Source organism: Lipotes vexillifer, unplaced genomic scaffold (genome assembly GCF_000442215.2).
Source record: "Lipotes vexillifer unplaced genomic scaffold, Lipotes_vexillifer_v1.1 scaffold37, whole genome shotgun sequence".
Lineage (NCBI taxonomy): Eukaryota > Metazoa > Chordata > Mammalia > Artiodactyla > Lipotidae > Lipotes > Lipotes vexillifer.
Genome location: NW_006791811.1, coordinates 2,176,819 through 2,198,924, shown reverse-complemented (window position 1 = coordinate 2,198,924; position 22,106 = coordinate 2,176,819). Strand labels below are relative to the sequence as shown.

At 40.6% G+C, this 22,106-nt stretch overlaps 2 protein-coding genes across 2 annotated transcripts in view; both read left to right on the top strand.

The window, feature by feature from the left end:
• Positions 1-2,701, top strand: part of TMEM212 (transmembrane protein 212) — a 164,407-nt gene extending 161,706 nt beyond the window's left edge. Inside the window, exon 4 of the mRNA XM_007464738.1 lies at positions 2,504-2,701. Coding sequence (XP_007464800.1) covers positions 2,504-2,701 — 198 coding nt within the window. The remainder of the gene's footprint in view (positions 1-2,503) is intronic.
• An 18-nt stretch (positions 2,702-2,719) lies between these two features.
• Positions 2,720-22,106, top strand: part of FNDC3B (fibronectin type III domain containing 3B) — a 357,728-nt gene continuing 338,341 nt past the window's right edge. Inside the window, exon 1 of the mRNA XM_007464712.1 lies at positions 2,720-2,850. The gene's annotated coding sequence lies outside the window, so the exon portion shown is untranslated. The remainder of the gene's footprint in view (positions 2,851-22,106) is intronic.

Below are 22,106 nucleotides of genomic sequence, written 5' to 3'. Positions count from 1 at the left end.
GCGGCGGGGCCCGTGAGCCATGGCCGCTGAGCCTGCGCGTCCGGAGCCTGTGCTCTGCAACGGGAAGGGCCACAGCAGTGAGAGGCCCGCGTACCGCAAAAAAAAAAAAAAAAAGTTTCTCTCTAGTAAAGGCACCTTCATTCATTCAAGGAGGAACCAACCTTTATTTATTATCAGGTGCTTGAGGTTTTTATTCCTCACAACAACCTTAGCAGGAAGGTAATATCACCACTTAGTAAATAAATGACCCAGGCTTAGAGAACTTTAAAAACTTGTCCAATGTCACTGGTTTTTGTCTGATTATAATTTCCATGCTTCTTCCACTACACCATACTTCCTCTCATTTTTGCAAACACTTAATTGGGTTTCTATTCTGTGCCAAAACTGATGTTAGGTGTTAGGATAAGAAGACAAATGAAACGCTGAGATTATATATATGAAAATACATTTAAAATTTTAAGGCATTTTGTATCATTGATTCTCTTTTTATAATTTTTTTTTTAATGTGGACCATTTTTTCTTTTAGTCTTTATTGAATTTGTTACAATATTGCTTCTGTTTTATGTTTTAGTTTTTTGGCCTTGAGGCATATGGGATCTTAGCTCCCTGACCGGGCATCGAACCTGCACCCCCTACATTGGAAGGCGAAGTCTTAACCACTGGACCAGAGCACAGGCTCAGCGGCCATAGCTCACGGGCCCAGCCGCTCCGCGGCATGTGGGATCTTCCCAGACCGGGGCACGAACCCATGTCCCCTGCATCGGCAGGCGGACTCTCAACCACGGCGTCACCAGGGAAGCCCCCGATTCTTCTTAATTGGAACAAATTCAGCCTAGTGGAACAAACTGGAAGAAATAATTCTGTCTTCTGAATTTCTCTTGCCTTTTACCTCCTTTGCCAAGCCTGTCTTACTACACTTGAATTCAAACTTCCACCCTCTGAAGTTTGCCCATTTATCTAGTCATTCAGATTCTTAAAACATACTTTAAAATTAATTTATTCAACAAACATTTATAAGGGGGGTATTATATTCAAAGCACAATGCTAGGTTAATGCTGGGGATACAAAAATGAACAAGACCAGCCAAGTGGAAGAGATATACAGTAACTTCAGAGCAATGTGAGAAGCACTGAAAAGAATTATGAGATTGTGGGGAAAAGAGCTGTGAGGCTATGGGAAGGGAGGAGGTGATCAAAGATGAGGAAATGATCCTTAGATAGGGTAGAGGAAGAAGTATGCTCCAGACAGAGTGAAAGGATGTGCAGAGGGAGAGAGGTGCTTGGAAGTCATGAGAGTTCAGCTGGGTTGGAGGCCATAGCTCAGGGGCAAGCTAGAGAAGCTGAGGCAGGAGCTGGGAAACTCTGCTTTATCTTTTTTCCCTTCCAATACAGAACTATGGCCTAGGATTAGAACCATGTTCTAGAAAGATGGCTTCAAGAGACACTTTGGGAACATTTGTGGAAAGAAGCCAGTTAGGAGGGAGGGCCCCATTTGCCTGGATTCACTGTTATTCCCCTCATCTCCAAAAAAGAATTGCAAATTCTACAACAAAAGGAGCTATTTCTCAGTATTCTTTTATGTTCTTCGGGCTTTAATACAGTACTATGGGGCTTCTCTGGTGGCGCAGTGGTTGAGAGTCCGCCTGCCGATGCAGGGGACGCGGGTTCGTGCCCCGGTCTGGGAAGATCCCACATGCAGCGGAGCAGCTAGACCCGTGAGCCATGGCCGCTGAGCCTGTGCATCCCGAGCCTGTGCTCCGCAACGAGAGAGGCCACAGCAGTGAGAGGCCCGCGTACCGCAAAAAAAAAAAAAGAAAAATACAGTACTATGTACAGTAACTTTATCTGACAAATGGTTGTTATGTATTTTTTAGGTCAATGAAAGTAATACATTGCCTCTGGTTGCTACCTAGTACTGCTTTGTAGCCTAATAATTGAGGCTAATGTAATTATTTAGAATACCTGGGAAGCTAAAAAGAGAAGTGGCCTCTCTGGGATAATTTCTACTTTCTTGTCTCCCTGGATAATTTGAGGGGTGGGATGGGATGCAGTTGGCTAAACATTTTGAGTCTGTACAACAGGATACATTACATTTGACTTGATTAATATAACTCAGCAATTATCTAATGAGTCCTACTCTGGCCTATGCATTATGCTATGTTTGATACGGAAATACAGATATGAGTAAGGAACACTCTCTGCTCTTGTGAGCTCATATTGGGTACTGTAGGGGGAAATAGACATTTTAACTTCGGTGTAATAAAATCTGTTCACGCTATGTTAACCATATGAACAAACTGCTGTAGGAAATAGAGAAAGGTGACAAAATAGCTCACAAGGTTGTTGTGGGGATTTTTTAAAAAGTTAAAATATGTGTAAATGAAAAATAATGTCATAGTCTTAGCTCTGATTATTACTCAGCAAACCCTGCATTTCTATTGGTGTTGGTGATCGTTTGCAGAATATGCAGCCCTAGCCTTTCAGGAGTTGCTGTTTCCTCTAAGCCTAAGACTTCTTTAGTCCGGCTGAACCAAAAAGAGTTTCCGGATAGTTATGCAGGTCTGGGGGGGAAAGGAGGATCCCACAGCGCCTGCGAATTTGCGCTTGTGGAGGCGGTTATACTCGGCAGATTACGGCAGGGGGCGGGTCCCAAATCCCCATGTGGTCCCGACATCATTGACATGGCGGAATCCCCCATCTAACCCTCCTGGTAGTTATTTGAGCGGCGGCTGCGGCCGGACGACTAGGAGAGCGGCGGCTGCGGCAGGGATTCTCGGGGCTGGCGGCTGGGAAGGCGTGGGAGACCCGGTGTGTGGCGCGCCCGGAGCCCCGCGTTTCAGCCCGAGAGAAGGTAAGGCATGCAGGAGGGGGAGAATGGGGGGGACCCGGACCCCGAGTCTCAGCCGCCGGGTCACGGCGCGCTGGAAAGCCCCGACCGGACGCCGAGTCCGCCAAAGTGCGTGCCTGTCCCGGAGCGCTCCGGGCGCGCCGGGCTTCCCGAGGAAAACTTGGCGCCAGAGTGCTGGGGCGCCCCGTGCTCGTCTGGGCACCCCGGGAACACTGGGCCCGGGAGCGGGGGTCGGCCAACGCTTTGGGGCGGCGTCTTACTGGGCTCTGGGCCCCCGCTCGTCCCCCCAGCTGGCCAGGGCTTGGAGGAGGGAAAGAAACGGGTAGATTCTTCTTGATGGAAAAAAAAAAATCTGGGCAGTGGTTCCCGGGTTCTCCTTCCCCCCGCGCCCTCCCAGGCCTTCCCAGCAGATTTTGTCCGAGGAATCCGCTCCCCCTCCCGGAATCTCCGCGGCAGGAACGCTACCCGGGAGGGGGAGGGCGGGCGGAGGGGCCGAGGAATCTTCGACGTGTCACTTTCTGAGGCTGTAGATTTCCATATGGTGCAGGGAGGAGGGCGGGTGTGCGAAGTGGGGCTGGAAGTTGGGGCCGCTTCTCCGCGCCAGGCGGGGGCGGGCCGGGACCTCCGACCCGGGGATGCTCGCGGGGAGGGTCCCGAGCCCGCGCCGGCCCCCAGCCCAGGCCTCTCAGGGACACTCCCCGCCTCGCCGCTGGCCACCTCCGTGCGCGCCACGTCCTCCCTCCCCGTCCTGCCCCCCGGGCTCCCCCCGGGCTGGGGGCGGTAACCGGCGGCTGCGGCCGGACTCGGCGAGCAGGCGGCTGGAAGCTCGGGCGGGGGAGTGGGGCGCGGCGGGAAGGAGCGGGCGACCGGGTGTGTGGGCCAGCGTAGCTCCGGTCAGTCGGTCACCCCGAGGGGCGCCCGGGCCGGGGTGGGGCTGGCGGGCGGAATCCGTGCCCAGAGGCGGCCGGGAGGGGCCGCGCGGACCGTCTGGTGCCCGCGGCGGGGCGGGGGCCGGACGGCGTGGGAAGGGCCTGTCACTCTGGGCGGAAAGTGGGGCCTCGGGCTGTGCCCGCGAACTTTCCCAAAGGCCCGGTCCCGGCGCCCTGTGGGAGCCCGAGCACCCGAGCCCGGTGTCTCTGGAGACTGGGTTGGGCCGCCCGGAGGCGCCGTTGGCCGGGAGGCTTCCAGGAGTGCGCGGTTGGAGTTGGAGCTTTTCGAACCTCAATTCCCACCCTTCTATCCCTGACGAAGGGAAGCAATGGCATTTTATCCAGACAGTGCCGTTTGCGGACTTAGTTAAAAGTTAAAACTTTTTATTTTATTTTCTCATCAGTCCAGTATGTTCTTGAAACAAAATTTGGAATTTGGCCGCGACGGGCCAACGCTGGGGCCCCAAATCCACACGTTTATCTCTCCATCCCTGTAGGTTTCTAGTCTTCCTCCCCATCTTCTATCCAGGGTTAATCATATTTTGGGACAGGCGAGGTCGTTTGTTCGGTGGGCACCCCCTGATTGCTTGTCTATTTTTTAATGTGCAGTTATTTGAACTTCCTCCAGTTTCCAGGCCCTGGTGGGGAAAGCTAAGGAAGAGGGAATACGCCACCTTTTTTTTTTTTTTTTTTTAATGTGGAGAGAGGTGGGGCATTGGAAAAGGGGAGGCACGGTGGTTGTAGGCAGAGAGTGAGAGGGAGCAGACAGACCCGGAAGAAAAGGAATCTGCTCTGGAATAACCCTTTTTTTTTTTTTTTTGGAGGTTTCTGGCCTCGGGCAAAAATGCACCGCTCTGTTCTCATTTCTACTGCCTGAGTTGCTCTTCACTCTCAAGTTAACGCTGTGACTCTGGGGCCCTGGACAACGCCCGGGGGAAGAGACCCGCAGCCACAGCCAAGAGCAGCCCGTGGCCCTGGTTTTGTGCCTTGCATTGGGCCCCGTGGTTCTCCCAGATTGGAAGCGGCCTCTGTGGAACCAGCGTTCAGTAAATTTCTTGGCTCCCGGGGAGCAGCTGTTAAAGAGGGTAAAGTCTTTGGGCATGCTTCTGGTCCTGCAAGGGGACTCCCGCCTATAAGGGTGTAATTCTCACTTTGTTTAGACGCTAGAGGGTCACCCACAAGCTGGCTAAGAGTGCGGCATAGCTGGTAGAAAGAAAAAGTCTCTAAAAAATGGTACTTAGACTCGTATGTGCTTTTAAAGTGTTTTGGTTTAAATGCTTCTAAGAGAAAAAAATTCTATGTGAAGATAGCGTTCATTTTAAAAGAGATCTTAAAACTGCAAGATACCATCATGGAATAGGAGGTTGTAGCTTCTAATTACAGTATGTACAATATCAGAAAGATATTCCAGTAACCTTTTAAGACAGACCTTATAAATAGCTCACATCAGACCATGGGCTGGCTGTATTGGAGAGCCAGTCTTCCGGGGTTTCTGGAGGAATGCTTGGGATCCGTTAGGAAGCTGGCTGTAGGAGCCTGAGTAGTAGTTTACTCAGTAGGAGTTTGTGCCCCTTTTGCTTAACACTTCATTTTATGTGGTAAAATTTGATAACATCCTTAGAACTGAAAACCTGAAGAACTTCCCAGCTTATCAGTTTTAGGAAAATGAGGCCCAGGGAGGGGAAGTGACTTGTTTGGTGTTGGCGATCAGAGATTAAAATCCAATACAGGATTGTATTAATAGCTACTCTTTTTTGGCTATCTAATGTGTACTAAGTACTGTGTATTGTGTTTTTTATATATTATCTCATTACAATTCTAATCTTTCAATTTAGGTGATGTTAAGGACATTTTATAGACAAGGCATTGAGGTTCACAGAAATTTAGTAACTTGTGTAAGATTACATAGAATTTTCTTCTGTGATGCAAATGGTTTTATATCTGTGCTGTCCAGTATGGCAGCCACCAGGCACGTGTAGCTGTTGTACCATTTAAAATGTGGCCAGTTCGTTGGAGGAACTGCATTTTAAATTGTATTTACTTTTAATTATCTTAAACTGCTACTTGTGGCTAGTGGTTAGGTACCATATTGGGGATTGCAATGTAGAACTTTCAGACTCAAATCTATTCACGTTTAACTGGGTCCTATTGCTTTTAAGATCTTGTAATTCAGTTTTCTTTCTTCCATACCACCAGAGGAGGATTATATTCAACTCTTAAGTGGAATTTAAATACTGGATTACGTATAGCTCAAAAACAAGCAAAAAATGTTTTTTTAAAAATACTTGGATGTCATGGTAAAAACTGATAGAAAAAAACTTTGTGACATTTTCTGTTTGATTGCAATAAACTGCCTATAGGAATTGCTGACAAGGTAGTCAGAGCTTCTTGGTTATTTCAATGTAATAAAAGTATAAGTAGGGAGCAGCATGAAAAATCACTCATGGGGAGTTGAAAAAAAATTACCCCCGATACCCATGGTTACTTGTTAATTCGGTGATTCTTTTCAAATGTCTTCATTCAGGTAAATAATATAGCCAAACTATCTATCACTCACTTTTCCTTAAGTAGCTGCACAATTAATCTGAAGAATTAAAATCATTGCTTTACTACCAGAGAATGAAATTCAAATATAAAGCACTAGATCTGTCTGTGAACTGGGAAGAAACTGTTTAAGATTGAAACAAACAGCAAGAAAGGTTCTTTAGGTGGCATATGGTCAAATTGTTTCCTGATTAGTGGATTTAATTTAAATCTGTTACCTTTTAGAATTTATTTGGTAGAAGGAATTTCAACAACTTTTTGATTTTATATGAAATAGTGAAAATTCCAACTCATGTTAAAGTAAGCATTCATTTATGTGGACTTCATTCATAAATATCCAGTAACCCAATACCTTTTTCTTTCCGTTTTTTTTTTTTTCTTTTGCATACTGCTTTCAGGAAAAGACAGATGATAAAATAATCTCTTTTTATTAGAATTTTAAGAACAGTAACTTCCAGATTCATTATAAATATATCTGAATCTGCTGTATCTTTCATAGTTACTGTACTGCTCAGGGATAATTGCAGCTCATAATCCTGACCCTAGAGCATTATATGATCCTTAAAGACCTACCCAAGTAAATCAGCTTTAAATTGTTCTATATTATTTTAGTGTTATGTGAATTGCATGGCCTCCAGCTCTGAAAATTGTAAATTCACCTAAAGGTGAGACATCAGTTAGACAATCAGATAGCTGAAAAACCCTTTCATACCCATTCCTGACTATTGGGATCATAGTTATTTTCAAGCAACCAACATAAGAACCATGTTATTGGATTATAGTGTTCTTGTGAGTGTGACAAATATTGGAAACATGATTTAACTCAGGATGTATGGTTCCATTTTTAGGACATCAAGGTGCTTAGTACAAATGAGATGTAATTTAAAAGATAAAGATATCGAAATGATTGGCAAAGATTAGAAATCTTATACCCCCTGGTGCAGGCCACATCTGAGTATGGGTTTGAAATCAGAATATCTAATCTGTCAAGGACTTAGTTTACTTCTTGGCTGTGTGTCCCTGTTGGACTACTGAACCTCTCAGTCTGGGTTTCCTCATTTTAGTATAAGGAGAAAACATCTCACCTGTACCATTTTGCAGGTGGTTGTCACAAGGGGTTTATGAGTCAGTGTATTGAAAAGTGTTTAGCAAAGCCTTATACAAACTCCATAGTTCATTATATTCCAAAGTTTAAAAACTGAGCTGTTCTTACAGTATTACTTTGTATGTTTTCAGAGACCTCCAAATTGTGTTTGGACACTTTGAAAAGTGGTTTATTTTTTCCTTTGTGACGAGTAAATAAAGTTTCAGTCTTTAGATTGCAGTTTCATTTTCTCCCTACTCCTAATGTAATAGTTGATCTGTGACCTCTCCAAAGTTGTATTTCCTTACATGTGGTCTGTAGCTGGTTAGCATTGCTGAAGTGGACAAGGCAGTCTGCTTGATTCAGGGTCATTCTTGAGGTGGAGCGGACAAAGTGCAATCTCTTATTAGCGGAACTTCCAAAACAATGATAGAGGCAGAGGCTTTAGTTCCTGTATATTATCTTAGTAAGCCTGTTATTTGAGCTTTCAGTAATTATAGCTGAGAATGGGGGAAAAGAATCATTTTCTGTGTAGGGGAATCTTTGCATCCTACCTCTGTTTTCACTTTAGAAATCACAATTGCCTTTTCTTCACTTTAACAAGGTTAATCCATTCAATGAGAGTTTTTTGTGTTAAGACATTTTCAAGTAAACCTTAATTCTCATCCTTACAGCTGCTGGGAATGCACTTAGGTGGTTGAGGAAAAGCTTTATTCTTTAGTTGACATTGAATGCCTTTGAATATAGGAAAATATTCATAAGCCCACACTTCTTTTTTAACCTTAAAATACACAGTATGGTACAGTATTAATGTGTTTTTTTAAACGGCAGAGAATGCTTCAATCACTGTGGCTAGACAGAGGCAGGTTTCTGTAGAAGCCAAATATAGGCTCACTTGGGAGGATGACTTGTTGTTGGTACTTGAACTCTTTGCAAGGTACAGCCAATGAGAGGCTGATCTCTAGTCACAAGCTTACCCAGAGGGGAATTGTTTATGGTGCAGGTTTAGTGTCAAGGATGAGCCCTTGGAGACCAGAGGTATGTGGGGTTGGAATCAGGGGTTGGGAGGTTTTCAAACCACCAGGTATAAATCAGGTAAGATAGACTATAATGATCAGCTATTACAGGTGGGGGGAGGTTTCTCAGTTTAAAAATGGATCAGTCCTTGAATCTCTTTTTGTCCCTAGTTGAGATAGGCAAGTTTAGCATTCTGAAACACCTGGATTGTAATTTCATTGGCTGATGAGATGTCTTTGGCAGTACTTACTCCCTGTCGGTTCAGTCACTGGCTCCTAATATCTTTTGTTTCTGTAATATTACAACTGCTTGTCAGTTTTTAAATAACTGGAGGGAGGAGATTTTAGTGAGATGGTGTTCAGCAAAAGCTAGCATTATTTGAGATTCTAGTAGGTATCTTTAAAATGTCCCTTGTGTTAAATGATTATGTTTGATTTTAAAATGTAATTTTATTTCATTCACTTGTTTATTGACTCAGGAGGCACTTACTGAGTTCTAAACTAGGTTCTTAATGGAATATTCTTATGCTGTCCTGACTTTTTGGCAAATGCAAGACATTTTTCTGTTACAGGGGTATTTTGCTCATATTTTTGGAATGTAATATAGAGAGCTGTGTCTACCACCAGACTCCTAGAGCAGGATGGTGATAACTTCAGTCCTTTGCTCCTTTCTGAAATTTGAGAAATGTTAAAATTGGAGCGCCTGTAGGCTATGTTTAAAACTAAATTTATGTTAGAATTTTAGGCTTCTGATACATCCTTGTTTTGACTCTGGAAGATGAAGGTTTTTATAATGGCAACCAGTTAGAAAAATTTGCTTAAACTAAGTTGATATAATACAAATTCATAGTGTTCAATTATGAAAAGCTTTCTGTTGAAATAATTATCCAGATAATTGTCTTCATACATGAGCAAATATAGTATGTTTGAGAAATAATGGTAGATTCTAAAATCCCAGGAAATAACATGATTTAATTTATTCTTAAGGAGCTCAGTCAGATTCTCCACAGCTGGTGGAAGAGGGTCTCTGTTAAAAATAACTCCATTGTTCTGGATGTAACTAATTAGGAATTTGCAATTATCCAGGCAAGTCTAGGATAAAGTTTGGCTTCCTACTCTGTATGAAAAGGTTTTACCATAACAGAAGTTTAAATAGATCATAGAGAGAATATTTACCTAATTAGGAGGACAAAACACTTTAAGCACCTTGGAAAAATCCGTTTACTTAAAAGCAATGTAAAACTGCAGTATGGGTTGAAGCTAGTTCTCCTAGTGTGCTTTTTCATAGAGGTGCAGGACCGCCATGAAATAAATGTCAGTTTATTCAGTGCTATCACGTGAACTAGGAACAGTTTACCAGCAAAAGCTAGAACTATATTTTTGTATGCAAAATAAATCACAACAATAAACAAATATCCATCTCCCCATCTTACCCCACTCCCACCAGTAGACGCCCAAATATGCCTGTTGATTTGTTTCGAAGGTTTTCTGTTGCCATTCGTTTTGCTACTTGCTGTCTCCTGTAAGCACTTGATGGCAGATTGGTGAGAGCAGGTGTTAAAGGTTTAAGAACATCATTATTGCTTTTAGCTGCCCACCTCCTCCTCCGTAAGTTTGGGCAAAGTTGTGGAAACTACTGCTAGTGGTATTTAGGTAAGCTCATTACACATCCTCCTCTTCGTTTACTAAAGCAAGACCTTCTTGGACAGCTTAGTTCCAGGTACTGTGTGAACTGACCTATAAGAAAGGTAAATTTCCTTTAAAATATCTCAAGTATTTTCATCCACTTACTCAGACATGAGATTTTCAAGTATATGACTTTTTAGGGTTCAGATTGACAAGTTTTTATGGTACAAGTTTTAAGTGTAGGATCCTTAATATATTTTTAGGGTATTCTCCTTTTTCTCTTATATTTTAAAGTTTTATTTTTAAACACACTTTATATTTTCTATTAAGTCATTTAAGAGGAAAATACTAAATGTCTTCAGATATTACTGTTCCTGATTTTTCTGTTGTGGTTTTTCTTGTATCAGGAAAAAAAATTTAATTTAAGGTAATAAAGGTAAACATTCTGAATTAGTGAATCAGAGAATACTTAAGAGTATATTGAATTGGAACACTAGTGTATTGTTGTTGGGAATGTAAAAAGGTACAGCTGCTGTGGAAAACAGTTTTGCGGTTTCTCAAAAAGTTAAATATACAGTCACCTAGCAATTCCATTGCTAAGTATGTACCCAAAATAATTGAAAGCAGGGACTCAAACAGATACTTGTACACCAGTGTTTATAGCGGCATAATTTAGAATATCTAAAAGGTAGAAACAACCCAGGTGTCCATTCACAGATGAATGGATAAACAAAATGCGGTGTGTACATACAGTGGATTATTATTCAACCATAAAAAGGAATGAAATTCCAGTACCTACTACAAGATGGATGAACCTTGAAAACATGCTGAGCGAAATAAGTGAGACACAAAAGGACAAATATTGCCTGTTTCTACTTATGTGAGGTACCTGGAATAGGGAAATTCATAGAGAAGAAAGTAGAATAGAGATTACCAGGAGCTGGGGAAAGAGGAATAGGTGTTATAGTTTAATGGGTACCGAGTTTCTGCTTGGGGTAATGAAAAAGTTCTGGAAATGAATAGTGGCGATGGTTACACAATATTGTGAATGTACTTACTGCCACTGAACTGTACGGCTAAAAATGGCAAATGTATGTATATTTTATCACAATAAAAAATTGAAAAAAATTGAAGGAGATTTATTCCGTAGGATTTCAGCTTGCCTCTGTTTGCTCCCCCTTGGTCTGCTCCATGCTGGTGTGTAGATGTTTCCCCGCCCTCCCCACCTCCTATTGCAGAGTAAACGGAGATTCTCCTAGGCCAGTTTTGGAGGTCAGAGTTTCCTTATTTTCTTAACTGACTTGAATTTAAGAGGAGACTATTTAAAAGTAGGAGATCTCTGGAGGGAAAAAAAAGATATTTTAACATTTAGATGAGCCAGGTAGTTTATTAATATCCACAGACCACATAGGCACATAAAGGTAATCTATCCTGAATTTCACTGTGAGTCATCCAAAAACCAGAGAGTAGGATGTACAATTAGACCTGTCATATTTTCTAACCTTTAAACCTTTTTTTTCCCCCCAATTTTGTCATCTTCAGTACTTTAGGGAAAACTTTGATTTCCACTTAGAGAAAGGGTCTAAGTCATCTCAGTACTAGTGTTGGAAAAGCATTAGGTGCTAACATTCTTCAGTTTTTTAGACCAAAACTTATTGGGAGGGGATAGAGTGAAAGCAAGCAAGCATGTAGTATTGTTTTATTCATCTGAACTTGTCTCTAGCACCTAATAATTTCATAGTGGTGACTTTTCTCTGAGTGTCGGTGTTTTGTTTTTTTGCTTCTGAGGTATTGATGTTGAGTTTGTGCAGATGACTTATGAAAAGATGGGGCAGGATTTTTGTTAAGTGATTGGATATAAAGCTTAAACGTCAGATGTAAAGTGCATGTTAGGAATACTGAAAATATCAGGTAAAAATTCAGAAAGAAAGATTTAAGTTTACATACAAATAAGTTCAAGGAAAAATTATACAGTATACTGTGAAATATTTGCCATCCATAATAGTTCATTAATTCCTGAACTCCCAGAAAACAGTATAAAGTCGCAAGGGTATGATGCTAGTGTGTATGCATGCTTTGCCATCTATGAGGGTATATTTTCTTTGCTGTATGTGTAAACGGCTTTCATACCATAGCAGGTCATTTTTGTGGCCTAGAAATTACTCTAGAGATAGGATCATTACGAACTGATTTCAAAAGGTACAGAGAGTCGCAGTCTCTTTATATCTGGTAGAGATATGAGGAATTACAACAGCATGTTCACAGAGCGCTCTTCACTGATTTTTGACCTACTCAAAAGAAAAGTGTCTCATTCTATTTTGCATATACTCATTTTGTTCCAGAGCCATGATTTCAGGTAATTTATCATTTTCTTTAATTTCTTCTGGCACTGTTTCTATACTTTTCAGAACACTTGTCCTTTTCAGTGTTGTCTGATTGTTTCCTTGTCACTCTTACTTGAGTGTAAGGATATTTACTGATTTAACTCAGTGTCTTTGATGGTGAGTGCATAGTAAATGCTCACTGGATGGATGGATGGAGAGAGATGAATTCCTAGGTTGAATGTGCCATTTAAACTTAGTACCTCTTCTCAGGTGCTCAAGACATTATTTCTTCTGCTGAAGTTGATTTCTTTGAAAGCTTGGGCCATGTTACAGGCATTTTTGTGTTTCCACAGTTTTCCTGAAAAGTTTTTTTTTCTCATGGTAGGGATCTAATAAATATTAAACAAAACAAAGGCATGAGTCACCTTCAGTGCAAACCCAGCCTTTCATTTACTGTTATTTTAAAGAAATAAAGTTCTCCAGAGAATACGTGGACTTTTTTCAGGTCTGTATCAGATCACTAATTGATTTTGAAAATACAAATAGAATAAATAGCTTATATTTCTATTCCCTAAAAATGTGGACTTCAATTATGTATGTTTTGCTTGTCTATTGGAGTCAGTTTGAGAATTATAAATTAAGAAAATTATTTTTTGAAAAAGGTGACTTTTCAGAGATCTGTGGTAGTTTAAAATGATCTTTTATAGGGAAATTCTAGAAGGGAGGCATTAAGGGACAGAAAAACAGCAACAACAATAACAACAACATATGTCTTGCTGAGATGGTGGGTGTCCAGCAGAGAGAGTTGATTCTGCTGCACTGGTGGCCAGAGTGTTCAGTGCTAAACTGAGCCCTGGAGAAAGGGTCAGAGGGCATGTCATGGAAACCTGAGGAGAATGACCTCAGCCACTTGAAGGTGGAAGTAAAGCACGCCTGAGAAGAGAAGAATCTCTTGGAACATTATAGGGCTATGTGTATGGGGTGGAGGGTGCACGTGCTCTTATTTATTATGTCTGGGGTGGGATCAGAAATCTTTATTAGATGCTTCAGGTGAGTGATATGATCAGACAAGTTTGGGAAACCCAGTCTTGGGGACTCAGCCCTCTTGGTAATCTGTCCTTTTAAGGTTTTTGACCTGATGGCTGGAAAGAACTGAGGTGAGAGGAGTAATTAGGACACCAGAGGACTCTAGTTAGGACCTAGGGCAGAATCGAAGGGCTCCTCAGAAGAATTTAACGTTGTATTCTTTAGGATAAAGTGATAACCAGCTCTTAGCAGTTCAGTATAGAAACAAGGACACTTGTCATTTGTGCACTAAACTTCGAAACATTCTAACTACAAGTCGGATGTAAAATATAACAGTGACCAGCAATTGTTGAGCACCTACCATGTGCCAGGCACTTGCATATATATATATATATATATATATATATATATATATTCATTCATTCTTCCATATTCATTAAACGATGAAAGGTAGATATTATTTCTGTTTTTCTGTGTTTCCACCATCTACCGCAGAAGCCAGAACATACCTGCTGCCCTATAAATGGTTGTTGAGTGAACTAAGACTAGAAGACATGCTCAAAAAGGTTAAAAAGATCACCTAGATTGACTCCAAAACTCTTTTCCAGCTGTATCACACTGCTGCTTTAATAGTTCACATTAAATGTCTTAATTGTATATCCAGACTTGGAACAGTGTCTATTTGTGTTCCCAAGTAGCTGAATGCTAAGGCTAAGTATTCGTTGAATGCTTTCCATGTGTTCAACCTGTCTATGGTCCAGAAACCTAAAATTTTCTTTCGAAACAATAATAATAATCTGGACATCTCCCAAGAGGGAGATTTTCCTAGATTGTTTTCTGTAAAAGCAACTTAACCTTGGAATGAGAGAAACCAGAGAATAAAAGTATACTTCATAGACAGTAATATATAAGAAACTTAGTATGGTGAATGGGAAAAGTCTAGAGCAGTTGGCTAAGAAATGGTAATGAAGTTTTACCTGACTGAGACATTTGAAAAATTCTATGAAAGAGAGTCCTTTCACTCAGTGGCAGTACAGTTTTGTTCATCTCTCATTCCCTCTCCTCACTGTCTTTCATTTAAGTTCATTTATCTAGGGTAAGATCCTGTACTTATAATTTGCACCTGGAAAAGCAAGGCCTCCCATGCCTGATACTAATCCTTTCTGTCCTTTTAAGGCTAATAGTTTGTGGTGTTTGTGTTGCATCGAAGGCTGCCACGGGGACAGGATGAGCCCAGAACTGACTAGAACGTGTCTCATCTCTGCATGCGCAAAGAGCAGCTCCCGTGGTGAATAAGAGGTGACCTCAGGATTCATAGGAGCCCTGTGCTTTCCCAGACGGCCCGGGCTAAACCTGGGGAGCTGGCAGCCCTAAATGCTTCCTTTGTTAGAAATTATTGAGTTCTCTACTCCATCTTTAGAGAGTGAGTTCACTGAAGGTGAGTTAAGGACAAGGCTTTGAAGTGGGACCTGACTTGCTTTCTCTCCCTGTGTTTGTGTGGGGCGGTGTGAATGAAGACACCAATGAAGGCTCAGCGCCCAAGGTGGTGTTACCTAAACACTGATTCTCACTACTTCACAAAAATGCTGCTCATGGTCGGGAGGAGCTGTGTGCTTCCCTGGGGATTGTGTTTCCACAGAATGGTGAGGGCTGTTAGAACAACCTTCTCTTGTTTCTCAAAACTTCTGCCCAGGAGGGAGGCTATAAATGGTAAAATGTTCACGACTGGTTGCCACCCCAGAGAAGGGCTCCCCAACACTGGGCTGCCCATGGCCCTCCCCTCGTTACAGCTGGGGGCCGGGAAGCCTTTGTCTTTGCCTTATAACCCGGCTTTCAGAGCTTGCTGGCGGTGATCTTCATGACACAGAGTACCATAGGATCTAACTAACTTTAAAAAATTGTTTAAATTTTTTTAATTGAAGTATAGTTGATTTACAGTGTTGTGTTAGTTTCAGGTATACAGCACAGTGATTCAGTTATACCTATGTATATATATCTATTCTTTTTCAGATTCTTTTCCCTTATAAGTTACTACAAAATATTGAGTATAGGTCTCTGTGCTATACAGTAGGTCCTTGTTGGTTATCTGTTTTATGTATAGGAGTGTGTGTATGATCGAACTAACTTTTAAGAGCACTTAATTTTAAGACATTTATTTTATACCTTAAGATGTAAAGAAACTAGTTTTTTTGTGTGTGTGTGTAAGCACTGTAAAAAAGGAATATGTTTTAATTTTAGGATTTGAGCATTTTAATTTGCTTAAGTTTGGTTTAAATTGCTTGGATCCTCTTCTGTCTAACCCTTCATTCATTTTTACCATTGTCACCTGAAGGTAGAGATTTACTTAACTTTGGATAAGAGATACTAAAATTGCCCATGTGTACACTCATGTTCAAGGAAATTATGAAATCAGTAGTTTTGAGCCTCCTAGAAAGGAAGTAAGTTCAATTTTTAAAATACTGTCCTTTTAAAATTATGTATTTAACTATTAAATGAATATTCCTCATTATTTATACTTAGTGCATGAAAATACTGGAAATGGGTATCCTTGTTGTGCCACAGGTAAAGACTGGTAATTACCAAACCCCTAGCTATATCCCTGAGTTCTAGACCTGTATATTCAACTATAGATATCTTTTTTTTTGAAAGGGAACTTTATTTTTATTTATTTATTTATTTATTTATGGCTGTGTTGGGTCTTCGTTGCTGTGCGCAGGCTTCTCATTGCAGTGACTTCTCTTGTTGGGGAGCTGGGCTGTAGGTGCCCAGGCTTCAGTTGTTCTGGCACAAGGGCTCGGTAGTTGTGGCTTGTGGGCTCTAGAGCGCAGGCTCAGTAGTTGTGGTGCATGGGCTTAGTTGCTCCGCGGCATGTGGGATGTTCCCGGACCAGGGCTCAAACCCATGTCCCCTGCATTGGCAGGCGGATTCTTAATCACTGCGCCACCAGGGAAGCCCATCAACTACAGATATCTTTACCTTACTTTCCCACAGGCATTTCAGTCTCAATCTGCCTGCTGTCTTTCTTTTTTTTTTTAAAGAGATTTATGGGAGGAGGGAGAAGAAATGGATAATAATTTTTAAGGCTTGTATTTTATTTCAGGCTTTAATTAACAACAGATATCTTTAATTTACCATAAAATTTCTTTATTAATGAAAAAGTTATTTCCAGGTTTATTTGATTTTGACATTCTAATCTTGCTATGTGGTTACTGTGCTGTAGCTTTAACTGTATCTTAATGATACTGGTGACACTGATAATTTTAAAACGTAGCCTTTTAGATTTTGCCATTTGCTCGTTATATTAAATTTAAGCACGGAAACAATGTCACTTCCTATTTTTTTTTTACTTTCCAATTCTCTTAGTTCAGTTTTCTCAGGAGTTCAAACCTATTAAGGCTTAGCAGTTGGCTAGTAAGAGAAAGTTGAGAATACAAATAAATTTTTCACTAGATTACATTAGCTGCATTTTGTTTGGAGTAATTTTAGGCTCCAGGTGTTTGCCATTAACGTTCCAGTTTTGCAAGTTTTCCTTTCTTGCTTTTGTGAGAAACAGGGATTGTAGTAGGGAGTAGAGGATAGTAGGCCAGGGTTTGGGAAGGATGTAGTACCAACAGAGGTGAGTGAGTTTGTTCCTATTATGTTTTACATGGGATGATAGGTTTTCCAAATTCTAGTTTCCACTAAGTTACCTGTGAGTTCAGTAGAGGGGCAGTTCTAGTCTGCTGTCAGATGTTCTGCTTGGCAGATTAATGAAGAACCTCTTTTTAAAAGTGGTTTGTTTTTTTTTTAACACAGATTGCTGTATTTGTATATCTTTAATAAGTGTGCATTTTGGCCAAGAGGTAACTTTTTCATACCATTTTTCATGAAAAAGCATAAATAATTTTCTAGAAAGTTTAATTGCAAACTTTGTTAGATTAAAAGGAAACATCTTTTTAGAGAAACCATTCTTGGGAATTCTTTAGTCCTTGTCTGTAAATAATAACAGATTATCACATACGGTTTTCATATTTGGGGGGCATGGGAAACTACTCACTTAACTTGGAACTAATATTTTTGGTAAGAAGGTAAATCTTTAGTCATCATTTATAGTGGGATGATTGAGCCCCTGTGCTCTGGAAACTGAGTCCTGAGTTTGAGAACCCAGATTTGTAACTGCAGATTTGAAACTCTGACTTTGGTTAATTACTGAATCTTGGTGGCTTTGTCTGTTAAAAGGAATTGTTAGGACTGTTTAGCTCTGTGTGGTGCTTCGTCAAGTGCTCAGCAAGTGAGAGCTGCTGTTTTATTATTTTATTTTATTCACTGATGACAGACATTTAATCGCTGGACATACTTCTTAATGGGGTGATAGTTATTTAAAAGCATTCCCCTGTTACTTGAAAAGTGTATATGAATACAAGCCTTGCCACCGACTCCTTGAGTGTTCTTGTTCAAGTGACATCTTTGTAGCTCATCTCCAAAGTCACACTTGAGCTGTTAACCTTAGTAAGGTAGTGTGGGCATAAAATGGTAATATATGTAAGAGGCACTTTGAGCAGGGTGAGGGTGGGGAAGCATATCTGAATGCTAAGAAGTACGTACTTAAACAACTGCTGCTTCTACCAGTATTTTTCTTCTTCCCTGCCCCCTCAAAGAAAGGTTGTCTCTTTTTAAGTAGGTATATGACAGCTCTGCTTCCTCTCCCAAGTCTAGGATCAAAGGAAAGTTGTAATAAAGGAGAGTCACTTGCTCCCATTCCCTCTCCCTTTTTTGTGGATGTTGTTCTAACCGTTTTTTAAGAGGGAAGATCAGGCCTTGACTTTAGTGGGCGAAACCATGGGGGCTCCAAGACCTGCCTTTCATCTCTGGGTCATCACCTCGAATGGTGTTCTTCATCTCTGTAGTAATGGCATAAAGACACCACTGCTGGGGAGCGGCGCACTGCAGGCTAAGACCTTGCTGTCTTTCTGGAAATCTTAGCTACCTTTCCTGCTCACTGTTAGGATGCTCATTTCTTTAGAATAACATAGGCTATTTGGCAGAGATGCCATGACTAGAGTAGTTTTCTCTGCTCTGGCAGTGCCTAAGTCTTACCAACTTCTTATAAATTGGAAGGCTAGCGCCAAAAAAAGTAAAAGAAAAACAAAACTGAATTTTAGCTGGTTGTTTACAGGCAGGGTTGTTCTAGACATAAACACAATTGAATGGAAAGGATAGTAGGGATTGGAGCCCGACTTGCTCCATGAGAGTGAATGAGCCAGTGTTAAACCTTAACGTTGGAGAAAAAAACAACATTCACTGTTTTAAAAAACAAAATAAAACAAAACCCAAAATTAGGCAGTCATTGCAGGCTAACCAATGAAAATTAAAGGTCAGTTTCTTCAGTGCTGCACCTCAGTGCATGCCCGGGGCGGTGTTAATAATGGCAATCCTATTATTTTCTTGCAGTAGGCAGGAAATGCTGTCTACACCCATTAGATTTGTTTGAGTGGCCCCTGGCTGGAAATGAAGAAAATTTAATTTTCTAACTTGCTAGGAGGGAAAAAAAATCATGCAATGCTGCACAGAGGTTAATTTGGGGGCTGGAATAAGAACAGTGTTATTTAAAAAAACTTGATGTTATTAATCTCGATGATAGGGATGTTTGGCCCTTATCCACATTGAAATCATGAATGGACTTATATGCAAGTTATGTGTGTAGGAAACCTTTCTGAATATTGTCAGAACTGGCTCAATTCTGGACTTTTAACCACATGTTTGCAAACTGCCTAATTCCTCACATATCCCACTGGCTGCTGGAACCTTGCTTGAAGGAAGGCTTTGTCAGAGGGTTTTTGTTTTTGTTTTTTTTTTAGAAGATTAATTTGCTTTCCAAAAGCAGCATTCATTTTGGAGAAATTTGTATATTCATTAGGGCAGTCAATTACTTTGTAGTTTCAATAGCGAGAAGAAAAAATTGCTATTAATGTTACAGAGAAAGTATGTGAACCTGTCCTTGTCTTTCAGAGTTACATTGGTTAATCTCGGTTTTAAATCTTGGTTTCCACTACTTTGTGTCCTTTTATTCAAGAATGAAATCTTTTAAAATATGTTATTTTTTTTAAAGCAGGTTGCTTTTCCTCTTACATCTTTACATTTTTTTAATGAGTCAAAAGATCTTTATTGCTATTTTGATGTTCGATTTATTGGGATGTTCTGTTACAGATTCACAGTTGGTATATAATTCATTTTTCTAGGACAATATCAGGTTTTCCCATGAAGTACGTAATGAGAGAAGGATCTTGAAGGGACTTGCTTAAAATCATAGGAGTAGCCAATGCTAGAAGAAGCAAATGTTTCAGTCTTTGTGTGCAGAGGAGGAAAAGGAAACCATTCTATTTTAATGGATCTGTAATTCATATCGAATAGGACCTCTTGTGTTACTTCAGGTCATTGTGTTCGTTTTGCATTGACTATACACTTAGATATTTTTCTTTGTTTCCTGAAATGCTGTACTGGAAAGAAGTTTCTAACATCTTCATAGGAAAGCAGTGAATCAAGGGAGTTTTTAGGAGTATTGTCCTTTCTTTTTGTCTTAATTCTTAAAACCTTTAGCAGTTTGCTTCTGCTAGTGACCATTTTGTCTCTGACATTTTGCCTCTGGTTGTCATCATTGTGAACATTTTTCATAATGTTTATTTTCCTCATTTATTCATCACCATAAGTACAAGAAGAAGCAAAGCATGGGATTCTTGATTTTTGTAGTAACCGTGTTATTATAATTATATGTGTGTTTTGTAAAATATATTTTGGCGATAGCACATGACATGGTACATACTTGGGGGGACTTTTTAAAATCCAAATTTATATTTCATTTATAAAAGAAATGGTACTTTCTAGCAGCCTTTTCTGTAGTAAGGGTCCCAGTGGATTTTTTTGACACCTCTGAGATTAGTCCTCCTTAAGGTTCCTGATGGTAGTTGCACCCCATGGTGTGGGGAATTTGAAACTTACATATAAAAACAGTTAAAGGGCTTTGGAAAATTTCATGTGATACTGGGAGTCAGATGTTTTGATCTAAAAAATTGTTTGCTTGATTGGGAATTTAGGCTTGAAATGTTTGTACGGATTGTTAACTGGCTGGCTGGAATCTGTTACAGACTGGCTAACCTATTTGAAATATATCTGGTGTATTTAAGTTTGACAGGAAATCAGGGCAAAGATACAATTTAGGTGTTATTGTTTATTTTTCTAAGTCAGTAACGCGATTCATGTTTTGCCATGGAAAAGTAATCATTGAAAACACTACACCTGATAGCCTGTATAAACTTGCTTAACCTTTATTGAGCATAATGATATTTTTTCCAGGATGCTGACCGGATGATTGCGTATAAGGATGTTTATCTATAGTCCAGTGAATTAAAACCTTTAGAGAAATAGAGGGCATGTATCGTTTATTCCTAGCGTTGTTCTTTTGAATGATTTGGTTAGTCAGAGCCTTCATTTTGAAATGTTTCAGACCAATTAGGCATCTTTTGACCTAGATCTTCCAGCCTTCAGCTTTAAGGAATACAAGATTTGCAAGGATGTGAAGATTTAGCTATAGGTAGTCAGTTCCTGTTAGCTGTGAGAGGGCTTAGGCCTCAACTGACTGCTGTTTATGAAATACTTGTTTTTTTGCATGATGTTCTTCCATCATGAAGAGAAGACTCTCATAATGAACCCTCATAGTGAACCAGTTTCACTAAATTCTCTAATGTCCTCTCACGATTCTCATGACTCAATCTTGTCATGAACCTCTGAATAAGTATAAGTAATGGAAGATGGTAGGTTTTAGTTTGAAATGAGATTCTTCTTTTAGATGTTGGTCGGTCCCCTTGCCTGGGGGTAGGGGGTGGTAGTGCTATGTTCACAGTTGTAGGTGCCTCCAGATGAGAATTGGTGGTGGTGAAGGACAGGCAGAGGATCAGGCGTACTTATGAGTTGGATCCACACCCAGGCTTTCCCCTGAGTCCCCAGGTGATGAGGCTGACTTCCTACTTTGGTGAGAGAAAACCCTAACGGCCCACTCCACACTTTTCATTTCTCCTTTAGAAGTAGAAGGTTGTAGGAACCAGTGAGTTGTATGAACCAGTACCTGAAGCTTAGGGAGCCTTCAGTTCAATCAGAACTAGTTTTTGTTTGTGTGTAGCTGTAACGGTGTAGCAAGGAATGGAACAGGGAGACTTCTAATTCCTCTTCATCTTCTCCACTGTTATAGAAATTCCATGAGGGCAGGGACCATGTCTTTCCTTTTCTCTTTATACGGTGGCAAACAGTAAGTGCTCAGTAAGTATTTACTGAGTACATGACTTAATGACTGAGCAAAGCATAATGTTTTGATACTGAGGTAACGTGTGTTTGAACCACGAGAAAACTTGTTTGATACCAGTTTTCAAGCCCTGTTCTAATTCTTGGAAGAAATATGGGATTTTCAATTTAAAATAACTGACACCTGAAAATAAGTGAAGACTGAAAAATGTTGGGTGTTCAAAGATAGTGAAGAACTATTTGTCTTGAAAGTAACAGAAACACTCAAACCAGCTTAAGCAAAAAAAGGTTGGAATCAGTGGAAATGAGGGCAGTGTCCCTGGACCTTGTGAAGTCTTGGAACCCGCTCTGGGAAGTCACTGGGAGCCAAGGCTGCTTTTCTTCCTCTTTCCCTTGTTTTTTTTTTTTCATACTTCTTCTGTAGAGGCCATCTTCTACA